The sequence below is a fragment of the Physella acuta genome, unplaced genomic scaffold (assembly GCF_028476545.2).
Source record: "Physella acuta isolate Inbredline_101_S28 unplaced genomic scaffold, ASM2847654v3 ptg000511l, whole genome shotgun sequence".
NCBI classification, from domain to species: Eukaryota; Metazoa; Mollusca; class Gastropoda; family Physidae; genus Physella; species Physella acuta.
Window position 1 is genome coordinate 18,272 of NW_026732030.1, and position 25,826 is coordinate 44,097.

At 34.7% G+C, this 25,826-nt stretch overlaps 3 protein-coding genes across 3 annotated transcripts; 1 reads left to right on the forward strand and 2 right to left on the reverse strand.

The window, feature by feature from the left end:
* Positions 1–2,218: 2,218 nt before the first annotated feature.
* LOC131944862 (synaptobrevin homolog YKT6) lies at positions 2,219–7,705 on the reverse strand. The gene is made up of 9 exons (XM_059305729.1): positions 7,082–7,705; positions 6,170–6,299; positions 5,662–5,744; positions 5,382–5,482; positions 4,839–4,897; positions 4,408–4,453; positions 4,252–4,317; positions 3,892–3,993; positions 2,219–3,325 (listed from the first exon to the last, which is right to left on the reverse strand). The coding sequence occupies exons 2-9, from the start codon at positions 6,274–6,276 to the stop codon at positions 3,290–3,292; spliced, it is 600 nt and encodes a 199-aa protein (XP_059161712.1). The 5' UTR covers positions 6,277–6,299; positions 7,082–7,705; the 3' UTR covers positions 2,219–3,289.
* A 1,938-nt stretch (positions 7,706–9,643) lies between these two features.
* LOC131944868 (peroxiredoxin-2) lies at positions 9,644–15,109 on the forward strand. Its single transcript, XM_059305745.1, has 7 exons — positions 9,644–9,907; positions 10,825–10,930; positions 11,501–11,645; positions 12,320–12,455; positions 12,828–12,931; positions 13,526–13,656; positions 14,690–15,109. Exons 1-7 carry the CDS (start codon positions 9,863–9,865, stop codon positions 14,770–14,772), a joined length of 750 nt encoding a protein of 249 aa, XP_059161728.1. The 5' UTR covers positions 9,644–9,862; the 3' UTR covers positions 14,773–15,109.
* Positions 15,110–19,277: 4,168 nt separating this feature from the next.
* Positions 19,278–25,078, reverse strand: LOC131944838 (galanin receptor 2b). Its single transcript, XM_059305689.1, has 2 exons — positions 23,132–25,078; positions 19,278–19,574 (listed from the first exon to the last, which is right to left on the reverse strand). The coding sequence occupies exon 1, from the start codon at positions 25,026–25,028 to the stop codon at positions 23,148–23,150; it is 1,881 nt and encodes a 626-aa protein (XP_059161672.1). The 5' UTR covers positions 25,029–25,078; the 3' UTR covers positions 19,278–19,574; positions 23,132–23,147.
* Between the last annotated feature and the right edge of the window lie 748 nt (positions 25,079–25,826).

Consider the following 25,826-nt stretch of genomic DNA (forward strand, 5'->3'; position numbering starts at 1 on the left):
TTAAGGTCATATCGCGGAATAACAGAATTAATTTAATTTTAAAAATAATTTTAGAAGTAACTACGCTAGTAATACTCATGTCAGAGATGTAGCCGCCCGACTAAGTGAAAAGCTGATTTTTTTTTACAAGCGGTTGGGAGGGGGCAGTGATAGCGGCTATTTTCAAGGTTGTTTAAACATTTGCAATGACGTTTTACCAAAGTAAAAAAAAAATTAGATGTAGACCCTGCTAGATCGTGTAACTAAATTATAGCAGGCCTACATATTTTTTTTACTGATATAAAACGATGCAGATCTAATTTTTTTTTCTTGAATTAAAAATAACCACGTTAAAATTAAACAGCGCTTGTACTTGTAGAACTGCCTTGACCGAGAGACACGACTCAGACTGTGTTCACGTGGTCTCGTGACGTAGGTCTTACGGTCAGCGCGACCTTGAAGAAGCGGGTACGAGGTGGTAAAAAGTGACGGTAAAGTTGAGTGAAAACAGCACAGTTCTATTTCATACATAAAATAGTCCTCCAAATAGATTTTTTCTTTTCTTTTTGTAATACCAAATACAAAAAAAAAAATTTTTTTTTATCGGAGCAAAATCTTTGTTTTTTTTAAAAGACGATCGGCGATGCTAGTGAGCTAGATCTAGATTTAGTAATTGTAGAATTTAGTTGTTTTATTACACAGCCTAGCGGTATCCCATTGATGACATAACGTAAATAATGCGAGTTTTACCCCTAACCCATATCGTCATAAAAAATAGCCAGACAGCCACACCACGAATGACATCAAAAAGTTTTTATTTGGTCCTTGGCGCACGCATGAGATTGTTGCTGACGTCATTTACTATTCATTTTTTTCGGAAAAGGCTATTAGCGGGAGTGTTGATAAAAACAATTTTTACAATGCCAAAATTTTCAAGCTTAAAACGATCTAAATTTTTTTTAAACTGCAAACCCGGAAATTTTCAAACTCAAATCTTGCGAATCCGGAAAAGGAAAAAAATATGATTCTCGAATCCGGAAATCCGGGATATCCCGGAAAAGTGGCACCCCTGCAATTACCTAAGAAGATTTTTAAAGCAGGCAGCAACAGTGTGGTTACATTTTCAAGGTATCTGCCCTAAACAATGTTTAAAACATTCTGTCAAATATATCTTGATAGTAATAAGAGACATGAATGAGTTCATTCAATCTTGTTAACTTGTACAGTACAACATTCAGCCTTATCAAAACAAACCTTTCCAAGGTCACAACAGATGTTACTGTACTATTTAAGTCATCTATTTTCCTCCATATGAAGGCTTGTATGTGGCACCATTAAGTCTAGCTATCTTCCCAACTTATGTCATGTAATAAGTATCAAAACTGAAATGAAGTTATATGATAAGTAATTTTTATCAGAATTAGTGGAATTATCAATAAACACTTGAGATGTCCACTTGCCCAACTGAAGGGTGCTTCAGAGGTATGTTTGACAGTTATAACACTAAAATGATGAGTATAAAACAGCACCCAACAGATATGCCCACTAATCTATTGCACATGTTGTACTTATGTCTTTGTTCTCATGAATCAGTACCTTATTGCCTTTTCAAGTATATATACTGGGGAATAAATGAAAGTAGATTTTTCTAAATAGTAATTTCTAATGTATGCTATTTCAAATGTAAAAGTAACTATTAAAAATCATTCATAAATTTGAGTATAAAGTTTTTGAAGAAATAAATATTTTATTTAAAAAAAAGGATTACATAATCAGCCTCACATTCAAATTAAATATTTTCATACTTATGAAATACTTTATTTCTATTTTTTTAAATGTATGCCTTCATTTCTCGTTTTATGACATAGATAACATTTTTATTGGGAAAAATGAATTCCCTGACAGAAATCCTGGATTAATAATGAAAGCATCTTCTTCAGCATTACAAAACCAATCATTATGGCTATTTATGCTGGAACACCATGGCTTATCAAGGAGCAAACTAGAAACCAATGGCTCATTTTTCCTTGTATTTGATTTAATCTGCATGTTGAAGGCATTTTTTAAGTAGAAGATATATGAATAATCACATATCTAAAAGTAATAGGTTTTTTTTTAATTTGTATGTCAAAAGCAAAACATTGTTATGAAAGCTATTCTATACATACTATACAGTCTAGAACACAGTATTTAAAAAACAAAATGTTATTCAAATTGCAATATAACAAAACACTTCACAATTGGGACATGCTTTACTTTATTTACCACAAAATATTTCCATTCATGAAATGCAAGTGTTCACTCACAGAGCGAAAAAAAAAATGTAGGATTTACATTTACACAAAAGCAACTTACTTATTGTCATCAAGATGATAAGTAAGCTAAGGAAGTTGCTTATTTAATATAACTGAAGAGTAAAGTGTCTGAATCTAAGGGGACCTGGTGATGTACAAGAGATGCACAAACAGCAACTGAATGACCATGGAATGTGCTACCTAACTAGTGAGATGTTTACCATATTGATGTCTGTTGACTATTTCAAGAAAATGTGGCTTAAAATGTGTATTTAGGTTTATTGCAAGGTTTTTTTAATGGCATTAAAAATTATTTGCAACAAATTATTTTAATAACAATATGCAAATTAAACACAATTTATCAGCAATATACACTTAGAGCTAAAATAATGTACACACTCAAATTAGAACATTTTGTTTAAATTTAAGTGATTACTTTCTTTGATATTAAAACGTAAGAGAGCTAAAAAAAAAAACAATGTCTTGCCAATCATTATAATGATTGTTTTAACAAACAATCAAAGGATCTTATATACTGCATTTCAAATTATTTTTAACTAGCAGCTATCGCTTATTGTTAACTACATTTTATATTACAAAACAAGCATAAACTCCTTTTCCGTGTTGATGATGAAACAAAGGTGGATAAAATATATTCAGTAGGTAAAATTGTTATTAGAATAAGATCTAAAAATTGTGAACAAAAAATGACTGGCAAAAAGATTTCTTACGTAAAAAACAACAGACTTTCTACTTACAAAAAAATATATCACATACTTCATGTAACAATACAATACTCTTTCCTAAAAACATATCACTTCTGTAAAACTGCAATCTTTACTCCGAAATAAAAAATAAACGTAATGAAATTTTTCTCACACTTAGAGGGAAGCTCTTGGCCTAAATAGACGTACAGATTGATTCTTTCATTACTACAGCAGCAATAATTTCATTGAGCTTGTTTCAGTAAAAGAAAAAAAATAATACTACATTCTTCTTTCCAAAATATACAGCATTCAGAGTATAGAACAGCACTGGTTGGTCTTTTTTGCCTGAGATGGAAAAAATGTGTTTTAATATAAGCTACTTTGTAGTTTTACAACAAAAAAAAGTATATTAACATTTTTTATTGATGCATACATTGTAGGATCCAAATTTATTTTTTAATATTTTTTTTTATACAATTCTCTCATTATAATAATTTTTTGGGAGATGAACTGGGTCAAGAGAATGCTTATAGCTTTTGCTTCATTCGCTAAAATTCTTTCTATGTCTGTTTTAACCAATCATTTTTCATTTTTATGCTGAGCAATTTCTCAATGAAAGGGACTGAATTCATTACATTTCTATTTAAATCTGTTTGGGTTAATTCTATATCTTGACTATGATAACTTTCTCTATGATAACACATACATCATCAAGACACACCTACTGTGTTGTGGTGTTTGGCCAGATAATAAAGAGAATTCATTTATGGTGGTTATTATGTGAAGATCTGGAATTTCCATACGGTCAGTTACCACTCATTGTCTCAAAAAGAGTGAATTCACATTGCAAACTAGTGGAGTTAATTTTTATTTTTTTCCTTGTATATGATAAGAAATTATCTTTTACTTACTGTTTTATAAAATGTTTTAGACTGCATACTAAGCCCTTCAGATTTTTCCACCAAGTCATCCAATTTTTCACCTCTCTGTAACACTGCTTCAATTGTATTGTGCTGAAAAATTGAAACACATTAGAGACAATTTTATCACAAGTTAAAATATTTAAATGAAAAATATTTAAAATTTGAACATTTACAGTTATATCTGTTGTGTGTTAGTAACAGTTATTAGAAACTTATAAAAGTCTAATAAGTTAAAATATATTGTAATACATGTGAATAAGCAGAAGAAAAAAAACAACCCATTACATACCTTGCATTTACAAATAACCAACAAGACAGACAACACAATAACTAGAAACTATCATTTACCAGTATAATCTTAGTCTCATCCAGTTCTGACTGTATTTTTGTCATGGCATCAGCCTCTTTAGGATTCTTAAAAATAATTCAGAATTGTTGTTTTAAAGGGGAGAAAACAAAATTAGCAGAATAATTGAAGCACTTTTAAAAAAAAACCTTTAATACCTGATACTTTTGCAGGAGCTCTTGAAGCTGTGGATATGGTGCTTCACTGAAACAAGATTTATAAACATTTATTTGATACATAATGAAATAAGTAAAATTTAATCAGGTAAAAGAATAACTGCCATGTTTAGTACACATTAAAACAAACATCTAAAGGAGCAGTACCATTTGTGGTATACAGTGACATTGTTAAAATTTTAACATACAAGCAATACAATTATTACATTCTAACCAAAGCGAGAATATCAGTTGAGCAAAAGATTCAAGTGAGCAGCTAAACTTTAAAATAATGACCTACAACTAAACAGTTTTGAAATGTTAGATACATCTTCAAAAAACTTTTCTTTAAGCTATGTCAACACTAAACTTAATCAAACATTTTTTTAAAAACAACTGTTAATAATTTTATTTTTTTGTGTAAACGTGCTTACTTTTCTTTCACAGAAGCCCATTGTGTCTTGGGACACTTCTCTTGGAATTCCTCTAAAATCTGCAGAGATTAATAACTAATTTAGAAAAGAAACGAAGTTTAATTTCAAATAGGATCCATTATTCTCAAAAGTATAATTTGTTTCTACAGCAGGTAAATGTCAGAAGAACTGAACAGAAACACATTTTGAGGGAGAAAGTTAACACACTACTGCTAAACTAACTTTTTCTGAGTTATGTCTCTATTTGTAAGTTATAAAGTAATGATTACGAAAATCTTCTTAACCTTAAACAATTTTTTTCTTTACAAAAGGTTTATTGAAGCATTAATAAAATATACTTTGAGGTCTATAATTTAATTCATTTTTAAAAAAGTTATTCTATATAGATCCTGAGTAACATATGTATACAACATGTACTTTTATAAGATACAGCTTTGATAAAAACTATAAAACCACTATACTATGCATTTAAAAGTAATCTTTTCCCTAACGTTATTGCCAGACAGTCACAGACTGGCTAATTGTTAAATATGTATAAATTACCTTGTTAATCAGGGTGTGTGCAACTCTTTGTGGGTACTCATGGTCAGCTATGACAACACCAGACAAATTGTCACTTCTAACATACACATGACAGATATACTCTGTATTTTAAAGAGGAAAATAATGAATGCACAGAAGTAAAAAAAAAAAAACATTCCTTAAAAATATTGATTAATTCAGAAAATAAGGACCCAAGTGTTACAACACTGAAAGCCATGTTACTAAGGCCATGTTACAACTTGGAACACAATTGTTATAAACAAAATGTCATTATAAATACCTTGCTCTTTGACAGATGCACGAGATGCAGTGGCAGTTCTTTCAACAAGGATTTTGCTGGTGAATATCATGAACTCTCCAACACTGAAAACATTTTTTTTATAAATGTGGTGTAACTTTATTCTACAATGGTACATTGAAACATGCTCTTTGAAGACACTGTTTTTTTTTTAAATTGATTTTTAAAATCCATGACTGGTAATCAAATTGTGGTTTAGTTTAAAAGTTCTTGACTACAAAAATCACATCAAATGTATAGGCAACACTTTTATATAGTTTAGTGGTGTTTACATATGGTGTCACATGGTATTTTTAAAACTGCTTTGTAAACTTTATTTTCCTAGAAAATTCAATTCTTAAAAAACAGTTAGGTATTAAATGGCTAAAATGCTGGACCTCTGTTACTATGTAAGGATATCGTTACTGTGTTGACAATTTAATAAGTACATCAACAGGCACCCCATGTATACAAACTAGTTTAAATTTAAAAATAAAGAAGAATTGCTTACGTGGCTTTTTGAAAGTATCCAAATGAAGATAATTCATTCTTTGAAGTTAACATTTTTCCTTTACCCTCCGGAGTTTTAAGCAGAACAGCAATAGAATACAGCTTCATTTTGACTCTATACTATAGATGTTCTAAACATGCAAGTAAAAAAATTAACTCAAACATGTAGTTCAGCTCTAATGAACAATTTTAAAGTTTCAAACAGCAAGCTATGCTTGAAGTTATGTGATCATTTCAAATTACCATGATTATATTTTCATTTAGCTTAAATTTGTTAGCTTTCTTTCCCAACAAAACTGAACTACCTACCCTTGCACTAGATATATTTTTTTTCAAGAATTTAGAATGACTAAACTTAACTTGCAATACAGCCTAGATCTACTAATTACTAATGCCAATAAGCCTAATTACTTAGTAAGTAGAAATAGCTAGATCTAAATACTAAATAATGAGTGAGTACATGAAAAATTCAGTTGTAGCTTTACAAAATTTAATCTTAACATTAGCTTGTAGAAAAATTAGGTCTAAGACTAATTAGGCCTAATTAAATAATTAAGGGATGACATTTCAATGTGAAGCTTAAACAATCATAAGTGCCCCCCCCCCCCACTAACAACAACAATAGACACAATAACATTAAAATTAATAACAAACAAAATGTTTCTAAATCTGAACACATTTCAAAGTAAATTCTTAGTTAAATTTAAAGGCAATGTTTCCTGAATGATAATTGATATAGTATAGATCTATACTATTTTACTATAGATCTAATCTGAGTCTGATAATAGTAATAATACTGATAGATTATAGATCTAATTAATAATTATAGACAGTTAGGCCTATAACTATAGTATAGTTAAGTATAGTAGTAAGTAGATCTAGACTAGTGAGTTAGTCTTCTTAGTACTCTTACATATTCTTAAATTTCAAGTCGTCTTGATTTCACACAAGTCACAGAACCAGGAACGCAGCAAAGCAGCAAATTTGAAAGAATTTATCACTCAGTGATGACGATGATGGGTGTCTAATTTTTTGCCTGAGCTTTGGATGCAGTTCAAACTCAAAAAGATGAAGATTATTCAACTTTATTGATTTAGTCAAATTGAAGCTCAACAGCCAGTAGAAGCGTCATCAGTCATATAAGAGACGCAATCAATCATATTCACCGGGCTTGACTAAGTTGAAGTTGGACTTAGTAAATTAGTGAATGAACACAAGCAGCCAGCAGTAGTTGTGAAGTTTGTTATTTATAAGAGGCAGTTAAATATAAGTTACAGTAGGCCTACTTTTTAATAAAAAAGACTAAGACCTCCTTAAAAATAACAGGTTTTTATCTATGATTACGGGCTTATATTTAATAAAAACTGCACGTGGCAGTCATTAGAACAATATGATGTGTTTGTTTCTAATTTAAGTATCATTAAATCGCGTATTTCAAACCAGACGTATTTTACTATTAATAGTTTAGTTAGTTATAACGGGCCTACTGAGTAACAGTACAGACTAATTTGTTTTGTGACTCAATAGCGGAAGTTTCCAAAAGAAATTTTAGTTTTGAATTTAGAGAATCAAATTATTATTTATAAACAACTTTCGTTCGTATTTATGCACGAACTATAATTCAATTTTATAAGGTTGGATCGCCATAGTTTTTAAAAATTATTTGTATTCAATATATAATACTTTTTGTTTAAAAGTTTGCGCAAAATTAAGGTTTTTTTTCTTTAAATGAGTTTAAGTTTTTAAAAATATGAATGTGTATATATTTTTGGTCAAAATGTGTATGGTCCAATTTTTTACTTTTCTTTTTTTTTTAAGCGCAATTTCCATACGGACTATTGCGATTGTTAACTCATCATTTCTGGATGGATAAATGAATGAATGGATGGATGGATGTGTGTCCGCAGCTTTAAGTCGTATCTCCTCCTCAACGAAGCAATACCGAGGACTAGTTAAAAAAGCAAATATATTAAGCAAGTTCCGAGGATGATTGTGGGCCAAAAAAATTCCCGGAATTCCTTCCTGGATTTCCCGGAAAAGCCAAAAAAAACCCTCGGAAAAATGCAGTTTTTTGTCCATATCTCGGCAACCAGACCACTTAGCGACTTGAAACATTTACCAATCGATTCCTGCCATAATTTAGAACAATATTGCCGAAGAAAGTTTTCAAAAATATCCTTTCGTTCGGTCACGAAAAATTAATTAAGAATTTTTAAACTGAGCATCGTGTAGGCCTAGGATGATATTTTTAAACTGAGCATCGTGTAGGTTTTTAGCGCAAAAAAAATCCTTTCGTTCGGTCACAAAAAATTAAAAATTGTTATGGATAACATAAGGAAATTGCGCTTAAATTGTCACTAGACTTTTTATTAACTTGTTACTTTCTCGTATATAGAATCTATTGTACGGAAGTATAGATGAAGTAATTTAATCGTGCACAAAAATCACATGAAATTTTGACAGTTTTCATCGTTTTACTTCTCAGTACTTCATCATAGGGGTCGTCCATAAATGACGTCACACTCGTAAGGGGGGGGGGGGGCGGGTTCCGTAATTTTGTGACGGTGTGTGATGAGAGGGAGGGGGCTGGTGGTTCAGATCGTGCGACGTCACGCTTTTACAATATAAAAAAGCAATGTTAGAAAACGAATTTTAAACCTTATTTCGCGTTATTTCAATTAATGATTAATTAGAGTTAATCCACCAGTATTGATAACTGACTATAGATAAACATTTTTACTATTCACTATGCACACTATGCACTATCAGTCTATAGAATATGGTAGAACAAAGAATTGCGCATCAGGTGAAAAGCAAACAATGTGTGTATAATATTAATAGTACGGAATATTATTACTTTATAAATTCGTATGCGTTTTTTGAAAAATCGGAAATAGCGTAAAGTACTACTTCCGGTTAACGGAAATTACTCAAAATGTGTCAGAAGGCAGAGAATTAGATATTTTACTTACATGTGAAAGTTCGTTTATCTGCTACCGGAAATTTCTCAGAAGTTGATACAGAACTACAAATTTGATGTAATATACTTATATATAAAATTTCTTGAACCTAGCTGTAACTGTAGTCGTTACCGTGTTCACAGACGACACACATACACACACACGGACAGAATTGCAAAGCCCAGTTTTTCCGACTCGATTACGCGTAAAACGTCGAAATTTTGATAAATCTAGATTTGGAATAATTTTTGCCCGATTAATAAGTTATCACAAATCATTCTAATTCGGATCGAGGGTCACTTAAATTTTTATAATGAGGCGTCCAGTGTTTCTTCCAGACTTCCAGGGGGGGGGGGGGCGGTAGACTTTCTTTGGGGGGGGGGGGAGGGGCACCCGAAGAGATGCCTGGAAGAAACTCTGCCGAAGAGATGCCTGGAAGAAACTCTGGAGGCGTCGGTACACGAAAAAAGGCTGGGAACAGGTGTTTTAGAGGGATACTCAAGGGCATTCATCCAGAAAATAAAATCGGAAGTTGAAATTGAGAGTGACCCCTGACTGGGTTTTATTTACGTAACATTTTCACTAGACTAGTAAACTAGACATAAAAGATCTAGATCTAGTAGTTCTAATCTAGTCTAGTCTAGATAAGATATTTTTCTGCAGGAGTCTCAGAAAACTAATCGAACTTGCCTTATATCGTCTGTCAGATATAGATCTGCTAAAATCACCAAAAAATGGCTTCTCTTACTGCAAAACTTTTCAGTCATTATGCTGTCAAGGTGATTTCATTATAATATTATATTATATAATTATAATATTGATATAGACTCTATTTAGCCTATATTATATATTATAATTATAATATAATCTTATATCATTAGGCCCTATAAACTTATTAATTATATTGAATTGGCCTAGATCTATCTAGAATATATATAGTTATAGTATATTATAGTTATAGGCCTATATATTACTATATAATACTATATATTATATAATATTATTATTATTTATTTATTAGTAATTTAAATTTAGTACTAACAGTAGGCCTAGGTCTATTTAATTTTATTATAATAATTATTAGTAGTAGTAGGCCTATAGCCATAGTTTTTTTTAACTTTTTTTGGTAATCTATCGTTTTAGATACGTAAAATTGCCCACGACTAGTAATGTGAAAAACAGGTGACTCCTTAAATTTTAATAATTATTTCACATTTTGAAGAGGGTTTATGTTTTGAAAAATACAAAAATATTTCCTTGTTTCAATGTTCATTTCTGTACATGTTTTTAAACAATTGAATTAAAACTTTTCAGTAATAAATGAAGACTAGCGATGTTTCCAACAGATGCTACCATGCTCATTTACTATAGCAGACATCTTGTTTAAGTTTGTTTTCATGTAAACTTATAGCAGATTCAGGGGAATCCACTCTATTTTACAAATGGCTACTGTTTATATAGCAAATCTTGCTCGCAAACACTGCTGTTTAAAGTTAATTTCTGGCCTATATTGATAAGTTTAGCCATTGATTTAGGTTTATTATTCATTTATCTATAATATTTGACACAAATATATCACAGTATACTTCTATTAAAGCCTTGACAATGAGGTAACTTTTTCGTACATTACTAGCCGCTGGCGATTTTACGTACCTAAAACGATAGATAACCGGGTTTTTTTTAATTCTTCATATAGGGGCAATTTTGCCAAGCTGCAAACAGATTTCTAACATTACGTTGTTCACAAAGAAACACTTGTATGAAAGTTAAGGACTGCTTGGCACCTCGCCATTTTACAACAGGTAATTATATTAATAAAAGTAAAAGGCTTGAATTTCTTTGTAGTTGACCCTTTATACCCCTAGTAGAAGATTGAGTAGTTTACATGTTTTATACTAGTGAAACAGAAGTCGACATACCTACACAGTGCAGGTTGAACAATGCCAATTAACTTTGGTATATATATATATATATATATATATATATATATATATATATATATATATATATATATATATATATATATATATATATATATATATATATATATATATATATATATATATATATATATATATATATATATATATATATATATATATATATATATATATATATATATATATATATATATATATATATATACATATATTTAGCTTTTATCTTATTAAAAAATGACTGCAATAATCTTATGTTAACTCACATTTTATTTAATATTTGTTATTAGTGTTTCATACTATAAGAATACAGAAAAGACTATAAATTGTAAATGGTGCTGATTGATGTTTAGGAAGTCAAAGTAAAATGTAGGATTTAAGTTAATGTTTTATTAAAGGAATATAATTACTTAAAAAGTCAATTTTCTGTTACAGGAATACAGCTGCAGTATGCTGCTCAAGTGCAGCAGCCTGCACCAGATTTCAGTGGGCAAGCAGTTGTTGATGGCCAGTTTAAGGAACTTAAACTGTCTGACTTCAAAGGAAAGTACCTGGTTCTTTTCTTCTATCCTTTAGACTTGTGAGTATCATCTGCTGTTTATGGGCTTAATATAATACATTAAATTTCCTCCCTACTCAGATGCATTCGTTTTTTATTCTAAATTCCTGTTATACTAGTCCCCTGATTAAGTAAGACTATGGCGAATGCTTTTTCGTCAGTTTACTCTTCCAAAAGTCTTGATTTAGAATCTGGTTTCAAGTCAGTAGAACTTTCCTGATTCCTCCCAGCTCTGATGGGTACCTAACTCTCGTTAGGGAAAGTAAAGACAGCTGAGCAGTTCTGATAACATTATCTCTTCTTATGCAGAAGATTAAAAAACAGGTGAACTCTACTTCACATGTCCTACGGACTGTCAGGTTCAAAAAGGGAACTTTACTCATTTACTCTTCACAATAACTTAAAAAAATCTCAGTGGAATTTACATTTAACTTACAGATATTCCTGTTTCTTTTGAGTCTGTTGAATCATTACAGACCTAGTCTAGTCCAGTGCCTCCAATAGACCATTGTTTTGAATTTCATAAAATATATACTTTGTTACATTCTCCTTTTTATGAATATATCCTTTGTTGCATGAACACCTTTTACAGACACTATTGTTGCACATAGAGTATCATCTTTGATCAAATGCTTGTGAAGTATTTTGTTTACTGAATGAAGTAAAAACCTAAAACATTTGTGTCTATGTTTCAGTACATTTGTGTGCCCAACAGAAATCATTGCCTTCAGTGACAACATTGACAAGTTTAAGCAGCTGGACACTGCAGTGGTGGGCGTGTCCACAGACTCACACTTCAGCCATTTGGCCTGGATCAACACTCCTAGAAAGGTAAGGTTAAAGTGGAAGGTTACAGGTTTGAACAACATATATATATAGTATAACTGCTAACTAGAGTTCAACCCTCTGCCAGATGAGGCTTGTTAGCTGGGGACAGCAATCATTTTAGGAGAGAAAAATCCAAAATTAAACATTGGCCTTGCAGATTGTTCTTGAATGGATAAAGGCTATGGAAGCACATCCAGATAGAAAAAAAATAGGTTGACGTCAATGGTCCATATAGTGATTAACATGTTGACACAATACTTTATTATGGTGGAGTAGATTCCCTCCAATATTACTGATTATTTCCCTTTATTATTTTGGGTTTTTGTGTGTAGTAAAAGCCAAGTTAAGATGGCAATTTTGAACTTTGTATTACAGCAAGGAGGTCTGGGTGGCCTGAAGTATCCTCTGTTGGCTGATTTCAGTAAAAACATAGCCAGAGAGTATGGTGTTCTTATTGAGAATTCTGGAGTAGCCCTCAGGTCTGTAGTTCTTTGATTTTTAAACTAGTTTCACCATATGTTTTTAATTGTATTTTATTTTTTTAGCCTGCTTAAACGATTTAAAAAAATTATTTAACAGATCTTAGTATAACAGGAGAAAAGTAAATAAATACATTGCTGTAAATTTCATTCACAGTCATAAAATAATCAATATGCATATTTAAATTAAGAATTACATTGATTGAGGTTGAAAATAACATTAGTCATTCACACTCATAAACAGTTAATATTGAGATTTAAAGTACAAAATAATTAATGTTAAAGATTTATATAAAAAAATCAATTATGCTACATGCAATATGTACTGAGGTCTGGTATATTACCTTTATGGGTATTGGGGCTTAAGTTTGATTCTAGGAAATACATTTTCATTTTTTTTCTTTTGGTACTGAGAGTTAAAATCTGAGTTTACATTAAGTTTAAGAGAGGAATTTGAGTTGTCTAATGCATGCTACCAAATGTTATCCATCTGTTTTTATTTCTTGATATGTAATATTTGTGTTTTTGATTTTTGTTTGTGAAAATAAAAAATCCACCCCTACAATAATCGTAACATTTACTTCTACCTTCTAGAGGTTTGTTCATTATTGACCCAAAGGGAATAGTACGGCAAATTACCATCAACGACTTACCAGTTGGGCGCTCAGTGGATGAAACTGTAAGGCTGGTTCAAGCCTTCCAGTACACTGACAAGCATGGAGAAGGTAAGTTTATTGCAGCACTCTGTGTATTTTCTGTTCAACAGATTTGAGGTGAATTGTCTCAAATCACATGGCACACTGGTGGTTAGTCCAGCAATTTTTATTGTCTTTAACTGCATAGTCGTATCCAGAAAAATTTGTCATATGTTCAAAATTTTAAGGTCTAACATTTAATCACCAAACCAGAGTCTAATGATGTGTGCTAGTTAGTGCTAACAGTAATATGGACACAACAGGAGACATGACATCAGAATACTGATATAATGCTCAAGTTGAAATGTTTGTCCTGCTCATGATTTAAAATTAGTATTTACATTTTGTCCTGCTCATTATTTAAAATGTTTATTTACAGTTTGTCCTGCTCATGATTTAAAATGTGTATTTACAGTTTGTCCAGCTCATGATTTAAAATGTGTATATACAGTTTGTCCTGCTCATGATTTAAAATGTGTATTTACAGTTTGTCCTGCTCATGATTTAAAATGTGTATTTACAGTTTGTCCTGCTCATGATTTAAAATGTGTATTTACAGTTTGTCCTGCTCATGATTTAAAATGTGTATTTACAGTTTGTCCTGTTCATGATTTAAAATGTGTATTTACAGTTTGTCCTGCTCATGTTTTAAAATGTTTATTTACAGTTTGTCCTGCTCATGATTTAAAATGTGTATTTACAGTTTGTCCTGCTCATGATTTAAAATGTGTATTTACAGTTTGTCCTGCTCATGATTTAAAATGTGTATTTACAGTTTGTCCTGCTCATGATTTAAAATGTGTATTTACAGTTTGTCCTGCTCATGATTTAAAATGTGTATTTACAGTTTGTCCTGCTCATGATTTAAAATGTGTATTTACAGTTTGTCCTGTTCATGATTTAAAATGTGTATTTACAGTTTGTCCTGCTCATGTTTTAAAATGTTTATTTACAGTTTGTCCTGCTCATGATTTAAAATGTGTATTTACAGTTTGTCCTGCTCATGATTTAAAATGTTTATTTACAGTTTGTCCTGTTCATGATTTAAAATGTTTATTTACAGTTTGTCCTGCCAACTGGAAGCCAAACTCAGACACCATCATCCCAACCCCTGAAGGCTCCAAAGAGTACTTCAAGAAAAGCTAAACCTTCTCTCAGCTCCTCTCACTTCTGTTGTTGTCAAGGAATTTTGAATTATTTTTAATGTAAATGTCAAGGAATTTTGAATTATTTTTAATGTAAATGTCAAGGAATTTTGAATTATTTTTTGCTGTAAATGTCAAGGAATTTTGAATTATTTTTTACTGTAAATGTCAAGGAATTTTGAATTATTTTCTATTGTAAAAGTTGTCAAGGAATTCAGACTTATCTTTTTACTATAAATGAACATCCGTCACGATTTATACATTTAAGCAGGCTCGATTGTTATAATCAAAGCGATTGTCACACCAGATATAGAATACATTGTTTATGTCAAGTAGCATCTTTTGTGTTGCGTTGTGTTTTGTCTACTAGCATAAATCAGGAAGATATCCAAAATACTTGAATTACATTTCCTTGTAGCAAAAGCTTGTGTAGTAGTAGCCAGCACAGTAAATGAAGTGCTTTCTGTCAGACTCTGAGACAAAGGCTTGATGTTCTATTTCTACAAACTGATGTTGTGCCATTTTTTAGCCTGGGACAAAAGCTAGGACAAGGATATTTATTTATTTATTCATCCAATTTATTTATTCATTCAATAACGGTAACAATAGTAGGCACGGAGGGCTTATTTCTCATTGGCCGTTATCAGAATGTGGGAGTGGTTAGACCAGTTTGTCTTTAATCAATACAAACTCTGTACAGCTCAGTAACAAATTTGATTAGTTATATGTTGCATGATTGTTATAAATTATATTGCAAAGCATTAATACCAGTGTTTAGTGTTGGAAATTACCCAATCCTGACTCATTGGATGAGATGTGTCCCATCCTGGACATTGGATGAGTGGGTCCTATCCTGGACAATGATGGGTAAAGTGGGTACCATATTGGATATTGGTAGAGTGGGTCCTATCCTGGACATTGGTAAAGTGGGTCCCATCCTGGATTCAATGGAGAAGTGTGTCCGATCTTGAAAATGGATCGAGTGGGCTCCCTTCCGATCTCATTGATGGAATGGTTGGTTTCCATCCTGTAGTTAATTCTGGAGTATGCCTCATCCTAGTACCATTAGTAGAGTGGGCTTCATGCTAATCTCATTGGTGAAATAGGCCCAGTAAAGTGGGCCATCACTGGACATAGGGCCTCATGCTAGTCTCATTGGTGGAAGGGCCCCACAGACCCCTTGGTAGCGTGGGCCTCCACTACAAATTGGGCCTCATGCTAGTCTCATTGGTGGAATGGGCCCAGCTTTAGGCCCTTGGTAAAGTGGGACCTCTCTGGACACAGGGCCTCATGCTAGTCTCATTGGTGGAAGGGCCCTACCTTAGACTACTTGGTAGAGTGGGCCCCCACTGGACATAGGGCCTCATGCTAGTCTCATTGGTGAAATGGGCCCCACAGGCCCCTTGGTAGAGTGGGCCCCCACTACAAATTGGGCTTCATGCAAGTCTCATTGGCGGAATGGGTGCCCACTGGACATAGGGCCTCATGCTAGTCTCATTGGTGGAATGGGCCCCACAGGCCCCTTGGTATTCAGCTACGGTCAAAATTAATACATGTAGTAAAACTAAAATAAATTTAAAAAAAAAGATATTTTCTCAAGGTTTAAAGTGTACTTTAATTAATCATGAACACAGCAAACATAATTAACTACAATACACCTAAATGAAATCTCATGCATCAATATACTCTCACAATCGTTCTACTAAATTCACTCATGCATTTCATTCTAGTGTTCAAACATTTCTAAAACTAAATTAATATTTGTATCACCACAATACTACTTTCTTATCGTAAAATATCTACATTCTAACTGTAGCTTAGGACTTTCATGCACGCATATTTTCCACATAATATCACTGGTCACAAAGTGGTCATGTGCTGTATAAGCCCCATCCACCCTCCCATCACAAAACTGAAACCCTTGGTTAAGACTAGCGCCCCCCCCCCCCCACCTCAAAAGGTTGATCTCCATCTCGCAGTCACCAGCTTACAACGCCTCCCTATATAAACTACTGTTAGCAGTGGCATAGGCAGGCAAGTTTCGTCATGCAAGTTGAGAAGGTTACATTTTTTTTTTTTGCTCTTCACTAACACTCGCCATGCCTCAACCGCTGACTTCTGAAGTAACTGATATTCATTTTAAGACGTTAAGTAAAACCTTCGAATAGTGACGCCGATGTAGCTTAGGGGTCGTCCATATACGACGTCAACCATCTACGGGGGTGAGGGGGGGGGGGGGGTGGAGGAGTTTTGTGATGCTTGTGCATTTTATCAAGAAATGTCGTGAGCTGAATTTTAGCCAATATTTTGCGTTTTTAAAAGGCTGTTTTAGAAATTGATTTAAAAAACTTTGTGATGGTCAAGCTCAAAAGATATTGTATACAACTCGATGTTTTTAAATTTTTAAAACCTGCTTGAGAGAGACTGTAGGCTGTTTGACGTCATTTGAGGAGTGGGGTCTGGCTTTTTCTGACTATGAAGAGAGAGAGAGAGAGAGAGGGGGGGGGGGGGTAAAATAGCAAAAAAGCTTGATGTTATTTATGGACGACCCCCTCAGCTATCACCACTCACTCACGCACACCCCGACCCACCAGCCTAGTAAACATACCTACACTTTATGCACTCTGGTGGAGAAAAAAAAAACTACACAGAGGGAAAGCGAACACTAACGAACCTGGCCCATTTTATCATTGATTTATTTACCCTGGTAATGTAAGGGAATGGGTCATTTTGAATATTATTTTTTACATTACAGTCAAAAGGAGTTACAGCAGTTGCAAAATTATTTTTTATAACTAAAAAACAAACAACATCTATAAGTTGATATGCTTTTAGAAATAAATTCTAAAACAATGTATTTGATGCAATTTATTAACGTTCCTCAATACCCAAGACCAACAATCCAGTTCAGTATATACATCGTAAAGAATTACTTCCCTTGCTAAATCGATGATTGACTATTTACAAAGTTGTCTTTCAGTGGTCGATACTTCGAAACTAGTTTCAAGTTCAAGCGTATCGATTAGAAAATACCTTTTGACAGCATTTTTCTATAACCATTTATTAGATGACTTATTAAATATTAATCAGTGTCTCACTTAGACTGAACAATTGACGGTACACAAAATAAATCGAACAGGCATACAGCCAATAGAACTTTGTATCAACAGCCAGCGTGTCAAATTTAATTACATTTTATCGTGTTGCAACTAAGATCAAGGGGGAATTTTAATTGGAATTGAACTAAAACAAACAACAAACTCCCTTCCTAAATGTCATACTCTTTGAAATAATTTAGGGAAAAATATAGCTCAATGACAAAAAACAGCAAGCTCAGTGTGACAGATTCATGTTCCAAGCACTGTGGCTTGATAGTGTGTGCTCAGTGTATCAGAGAGTAGCACGGCAGGTATGGTCAAGTTGATGACTGGATTTTTGTTTTGTTTACACCATCTAATAAAATATAACTGTCACACATTCAAACACTAATTCTGAAAACTTGCAAAAAAAGGAAGAGATGGTGGGATGGGGGGGGGGAAGGTGGGTGTCGACCAAATGGTTTAAGTTAGTAATGACATGGTTTAAGTTAGTAATGACATTAAGGCTTGCACTCGTAGATCTATAGAAACAATCAACGACATTTCTAATATACATCAAGTATATTTTTCTCTATCTCTCCCTCCCCCTCTCTCTTTATATATATATATATATATATATATATATATATATATATATATATATATATATATATATATATATATATATATATATATGTGTGTGTGTGTGTGTGTGTGTGTGTGTGTGTGTGTGTGTTTGTAAGCTTCAATCTACAAATTCATCTCAATTAAATTCATTTAATACTGTAATTAAAAATAATTAAGTACCACATTACATTTAATTGCTTCATTGGTTTGAAACCAAAGAGGTCGGTACTTAAAATGGAGATTAACAGGTTTCGACAACTACAGGAACAATTATAGTCTGGCAGAAGTGGGCCAGGGAGGTGGCATTGGGTTCAGTCTGTTGCTGCCACTTTATAGACCTCTTTGATCGTTATTCGCTTCAGGCCAGACACCAGGGGTTATTATTGACATAACAAACACACCTGGCCTATAAACCAGGGGCGTAGCGAGGGGAGGGGGGGGGGGCGGGGGTGCGGACCGCACCGGGTGACACCATTTAGGGGGGTGACACCAAGGCAAAAAATAGCAAAATATATAGAGAAAAACTCGAGGGGGGGGGGGTGCAAATCGAAAACTTGAGGAGGGGGGTGCAAATCGAAAATTTGAAAGTTTGTCCCTGGGAAGGGTCTCTATGCCTCTGGGGGGGGGGGGGGGTGACACCATTAAGTGCCGCACCGGGTGACACCCGACCTCGCTACGCCACTGCTATAAACCAATGGTTATTATTAACATAACAAACACAACTCGTCTATAAACCAATGGTTATTATTAACATAACAAACACAACTGGCCTATAAACCAGCGGTTATTATTAACATAACAAACACACCTGGCATATAAACCAATGGTTATTATTAACATAACAAACACAAGTGGTCTATAAACCAGCGGTTATTATTAACATAACAAACTCAACTGGTCTCTAAACCACAGGTTATTATTAACATCGCAAACACATCTCGACAAAAAAAAGGGCAAATAATTCAAGTTTGTGCAAATTCCAGCGACGATAACCATTTTACCCGCATTCGTCATATCTGTAACTTTGCCTTGTATGTTTGCTTGCTAATGGATTCGCCTGTTTAATCAAGCCGCTACGTTTAGACAAACGCGACATAATCTGTGGAATGAAAAACGTGATTATTTGTTTAAACATAAGTTGTCATTGGTGGGCAGCCGTTGTTTGTTTTGTTTTTAAATTACGCAATTGTATAAATAATTAATAATCATTTTACTTTTTTTTTACAAATCCGTTCTTTGATTTAATGGAGAATAATTATACCAGTTTGCTTAAGCGATGGGTTGGGCTAATCGTTAAGTGGGCCTACTAAGGATTTGTTTTAATATTTTTCGTGAATTCCAATCAGTTGGTGAGAATCAGCCTAAGTTTTTCGGGTAAGCATTTGATCCCACCAAATTTAGGCTCGGGAAATATTGGAATCGTTTAGGGAACTCTCGGAAGAGGGGGGGGGGGATCACGTGTACCCCCCTCCCCTTCACGTCTAGAAAAAACAACTTCGCGGTGAGTGGGCCCCGCTATACATGTTTTGATAAAAGTGTTTTTTCCAACACATGTATCCTGTACATGTCTCAAGTGTAAACGCGGTGTTAGTTCGCGTCACGTTCACACACGTTAAGCGTGTATGTAATCAAGAACGTGTTCATACAAAAAGAACACTCTATAATTTTACAAACTCTAACCTTTTAGCTATAATCATAATGTTGATTCAAAGAAGTCTTATGGGACTTATCAGCTCTTTAAACGTAAAAAATCTAATATTAATCAGGCGACTTGAAATAATCAACGCATTCAAATGTCTCGAGAAATAGCAAAATAAAAAATTTCCATTTAACAACTCAGTGAATGGCATTGTGCCCATACGACCTTAAACAAAATGACACCTGAAACGTAAACGGAGAAAAACGTAACAAGAAAAATAAAACGGTAGGCCTATTGTATAGACGTTTTTTTTTTTTTTTTTTTTAATTTGAAGCTATTGTAAGCGTACGCAGGCACCTGCATAAGCCAAAGTTGTGTACAAAGTACACGCATTACAGCTTTATACAGCGAAAATTGTTTTTATACAGCCCATAAGAGGAGTCAGCCGTGCGTGAATGTCATTAAATGTTAATCAAGTAAAGGACCTCCTACCGACTGTCAGATATCGATTGCTGAGCTGCTTCTATATTTAATCCATAATGCTAATACTTTTATTTACATACACTTACACAGGCTATTTTTATATATGTATATCTATATTTATCTCTATCACACACACGCATATATATATATATATATATATATATATATATATATATATATATATATATATATATATATATATATATATATATATATATATATATATGATATTTCAATAAATAATACAAGTCTAATCATTCAAAAACATAGAGTGCTACTATCTTTAGAAAAAAGAGTTTATTTAAAAAAAAATAAAAGCTTTTAAAACTTTTAAAAATGTCATGGGGGGGGGGGGGGGTCTGACAGTTTATACCATTGTGACGATAGGGTAGGCGTGTTTTAAAAAGTGTGACGTTATATATACCCTATATATGCATATACGATATACTAAAAATAACAAGAGGTTACGCCTTAATGTTTCAACTTGTTACAGGTGAATAATTTTAATGGGTTGGTGGGGTGGGGGAGACTATTGTGAAAAATACAGAGAATTAAGCATGGCTTTATTATGTAGATAACATTCTTAGAATTGAAATTCAAAACTTCAGCCTGTCGTGTTCTTCATTTCTTTTGTATCTCGGACAGAAGCAAGAGCTCGAGAAATTTCGATTGTTTAAATGTCAGCCAAAGATTCACCAGTATAAAACTGTATGTTGCAACAGTTAAAATTGTTGCCAGATTTTTCCCACCCTTCAAACAAGATAAAAACTCATTAAAAATGAAATTGTGTATCTATAGAGCTTTGTAATCTTCAGTAATCGTTTGTTTGGTCATTTCATAATGCGGAATCGACACCTCTAAATGTATATAATTCATTGCCATACTAATGGTTTAACAGTATTAAGGCCTAAATTCGTGTAACGCAGAACTATAGCATATAGGGCTACTGAAGAAATCCTGAGTGACGCGTCGTTGGGTGGGGGTTTAAAAGAACGATCCCCCACCCCAGTCCTTCCTCTCCCACTCTTTAGACTCGACCCACTCGTCCCATGGATAGGAAAATTCCAGTGTAGGCCAGCCCGTGAAAAAATATTTCCTTGAGTAGCCGGTTAATGAGCGTTAATTGCATGCTGATTAAGGACTAAGCACATACAATCTCATGTTATGTAATGATTTATGAGGTTGGGTGAGGGTATAGAACAATGTTATATTATACTGTCTTATATAATCTTTATTCTTGTTTTTATTAAATTATTTCCACTTAATTAAAATAGGTGGATGAATAGTTTGACACGACTTACGAATTTTCATTTTCACAAAATATAGACTTTTTCAAATATAGATGTAATAAGTTTAAAACGATGTGTCTCTTTCTGTGGCCTAAATTTTTAAATTTAATATGACGGGTTGTGTTATTAGAAAATGTTATCCAATGTTCGATAAGGGATATGGGGGTTGGGGGTAAAAAGGTACTTTAAATATGGGAATACACGCTGTAGTGAATACAATAGTTGGAGCGACGTAATAGCACTAGTCTAGTGAGAAGAATTTAAAAAACAATTTTATTAAATACAATGTCAGCTACCATACGATGTACATCTTAGCGTACTATTCCACTTTATTTAATTAAGAAAAAAATGTAAGGATGCGAAGTTAAAGATTGATCAATCACCGACTCAACATCAGCGGACGTCAGTAAACGACGGGCGATAATCGTGTGCAACTTGTGGTAATTGCTTTTGTCTATTGTCACGCAAGACGTTCACGCGAAGACATAGGTGGCCAGCTAAAAAAAATAACAGGCTAAAGTAAATGTAGGCCTAAGTAGATGTAAACAAAATCGGGGGTTTAATTAACTCTTTGTACCTTACAATTTCATGGGTACTTCTAATAGTTAGGATTCGACTTAGGACCAGAGTTTCTTCCAGGCATCTCTTCGGGGGAGCGGACCCCCCCCCCCCCCGAAAAAAGTCTACCGCCCCCTCCCCCCCCCCCCCCCCCGAACGAAAGGAAATTTAAATAGAAAATATATACTTTTAACAGTGTCCGCCCCCCCCCCCCCCCCCGGAGAAAAAAGTCTGGAAGAAACACTGCTTAGGACATGGTGAATTCATATTTGAAAATCTGGTTATGGCTAGTTTCTAGAGATACCAAGATATACGGTCTAATCCACATACGTCAAAAGAGACGTTTCTTGATTCTCAAAATATTTTTTTTAATTATTATTATGGCCAGAAACCATTTTTAATGAAGTCTGCATAACTGTTATTTAAGTCTACCCACATATTAAACTACACCTTTTGATACTAGATCTAAGTATGCTGTTCACATCCAGCCCACCACAAACACGTCGATTTATGTAGACCTGTTCGCTTGATATGCAAGGGACTGATTAATACATGGAGGACCCACTGCCTGTGTGAGTAGATCGTTAAGCTACGAGTCTCTGTCACGGTTGATTGGCACATTAATTAAGCCACGATTATATTAAGCCCAGCGGGTAAAAGATTACAGAACGATATCGAAAATCTTACCTGAGATAATTTCCTGTTATAGATCTGTTATCGATCCATCATTTAGAGTAGGGGTATCTGTTGCATTAACTCCCCTGAGCCCACTACGAGAAATATGCACAGATTGTATGTGCTGTGGATTGGAACGAATCTTCGCATGATCAGAGTTCTTTGGGGTTTGGTATAAGTTGACGTGGGATCTATTTCCAGCTCTTCTAGGTGTCTCTATTCTTATTTTGTTAACTTGTGGAGAATGGGTAGTGTTTGAAGTTTTTACGTCATCTTGTCTAACTTTGGGAATTCCCACGCATGCGCCTGAGTTATTTGTATCTGATGTGGGTCGAGTCTCGTCAGATCGAGGCTGCACGTGTTGGTATTCTGTTGCGTTTCTTTTTACAGATTTACCAGACGACTGAGTTGAAGCAGCGGAGGCGGACGTGCTGGTGAGATCCAGCCCTGAATCAGCACAGAATGTTCCAGAAAGATTCCCACCATCAGCTTTTGTTTTATTGTCGTAGACTCGAGGTTTAATCTCCGGCTCAGACATAGACCGCGAGCGGCGGAATATTCCGTGAATTTGCCGGGCAGAAACCGGCTGGGATGAACAGTAAGGATCGACTTCGCAACTTGAATCGTAATCACTAGTCTCCCCAACAAGCTCATCCGCGTATTCGTATTCCAAATAGACTATATCTAATGTTTTACCTTTCAAATGATCGACGATGCAAGTGGTTTGAACCATTTCGGTATCCAGTTGTCGATAGTCGGGATCTTCAATGCAAATCCCAGTCGAGGTGGCGAAGAGAACAGGCACGTTAAACGGAAGAGGTTTTTGCATCTCGGAACTCTCTTGCGGCTTCGAGCTCTTCGGCGTGGAGAAGCTCCTCTCGGCGCTTTTAGAGAAGTCCTTCTGTAAACTGACGTCAGACGAGGCGCTGGCCGAGTGCATGTCCACCACTGAGTTGTTCCTGCGACACAGAAACCATTCTTTAGTGCCCTGCCAGAGCTCTTTCTTGCATAGGAAGGTGATCACGGGACACGCAGCCGAGAAGGCAAATCTCATCCAGATGAAAGCTGACGCGAGGTCCCACGGGATGATAAAAGGTTGTCCTTGACCCTTGCTTTCCTCGTACATGTAAACATATAAAACCACAATAAAAGGCGCTTCGAGTAGAAACCACGCCGCTGTTAGTAAAGTAATAAAAGAATGCGAGTTGTAGTTGAACATTTCCGGGGTTTTGCTGACGATTTGGGTATAATCGTTTAGGTGTTTTTCGTTTTTTCGTGCATATCCCAGTTTAACGGAGAGCCTACAAGAGAGGAGCTGAAAGATGAGGGTAGTGGCGAGTGGTCCAATGTAGCAGGTCACGAGGGAGATGTGCAGAAACCACAGGGACGTCCTGCCTGTCAAGGTGCACATGTGGATGTGAGGGACATACGAGGACTCGACAACGTCCGTCAGAAACGGTAAGCCGAAAGCCAACGCGTGGACCCAGACACAAGCGATCAGAGTTCGAAGCTTACACGAGCGGAGCCAGAGTTCGTACCTGTGCGAGAACTTGATGACGCAGTACCGGTCAACGCTGAGGGCCGCCAGCATCACCATCGTGTGGATGATGGCGATGTTCATGAAGAAATTGTTGACCTTACACATGTAAGCTCCGTAGATCCAGTCGCCGCTGGCCAGAGATCCCAGCACAAGCGCCATGTTGAACACGCAGTCGACGATGCTCAGGGCGCAGAGGTTGGCGATCATGACGTTCTGCACAGAGCGGTACTTGCTGTGGTGGAGCAGGACTAAGATGATTAAAAAACTGCCAGCGAAAGAAACGACACAAAAGAGGATCAGAAATACGATGTGAGGCGCTGTGGATGTTTCCAGAGACGTCGAGTTGAGTCCCGGTGAATTTAATTCCATGATGTATTTGCAGCTAAGTTTATAAGACTAAACAGCTCTAAATTGGCGTATACAATTGCTGCACAAATGTAAGGAGAATATAATATACACTTACTGAGCTATTGTAGCATTCGAATGTACAATTTTAAAATTGGCACTTATATTAACGCAACACGGTATATTGGTGCTAAATATAAACAGACGACTCCGAACAAGTTCTACAGCGAAGCACGTCATGTATTCGTCCACTTTGAAACACCAAAAGAAGAATAGTCCTGAGCGATTCCCCTCTAGAACCTAACCAGATTGCCAACTTAAGGCCGCTCCCACGGGTCTGGTCTAAGCACAGCCCACCTACTCGCGCCTGTTGCCAAACGTAAAGCCCGCCAGCAGAACTGATCGTGACGCGGTTCGCTGATCACACGACGGTTGGCTATTGACTGATTGGTTTCTTCTGGAACCGCTGGCTTTGAGATGACGGCACCCACGTTCTCAGCTTAGTGTAGGCTAGTAGGGAGTAAATTCGATATCTAGGTTAATGGGGATGTAGGATTGTAAGAATGTGCCAGTTCTTGCCGCACTGAATGCACTGCCAACTAGGTTGTAAATACTGTAGAATGTATTCAATAGGTCCTCTGTAAAATTGATTCAATAAGTCCTCTGTGTAATTGATTTAATAAGTCCTCTGTGTAATTGATTTAATAAGTCCTCTGTAACATTGATCCAATAAAGTCCTCTGTGTAATTGATTCAATAAGTCCTCTGTGTAATTGATTTAATAAGTCCTCTGTGTAATTGATTCAATAAGTCCTCTGTGTAA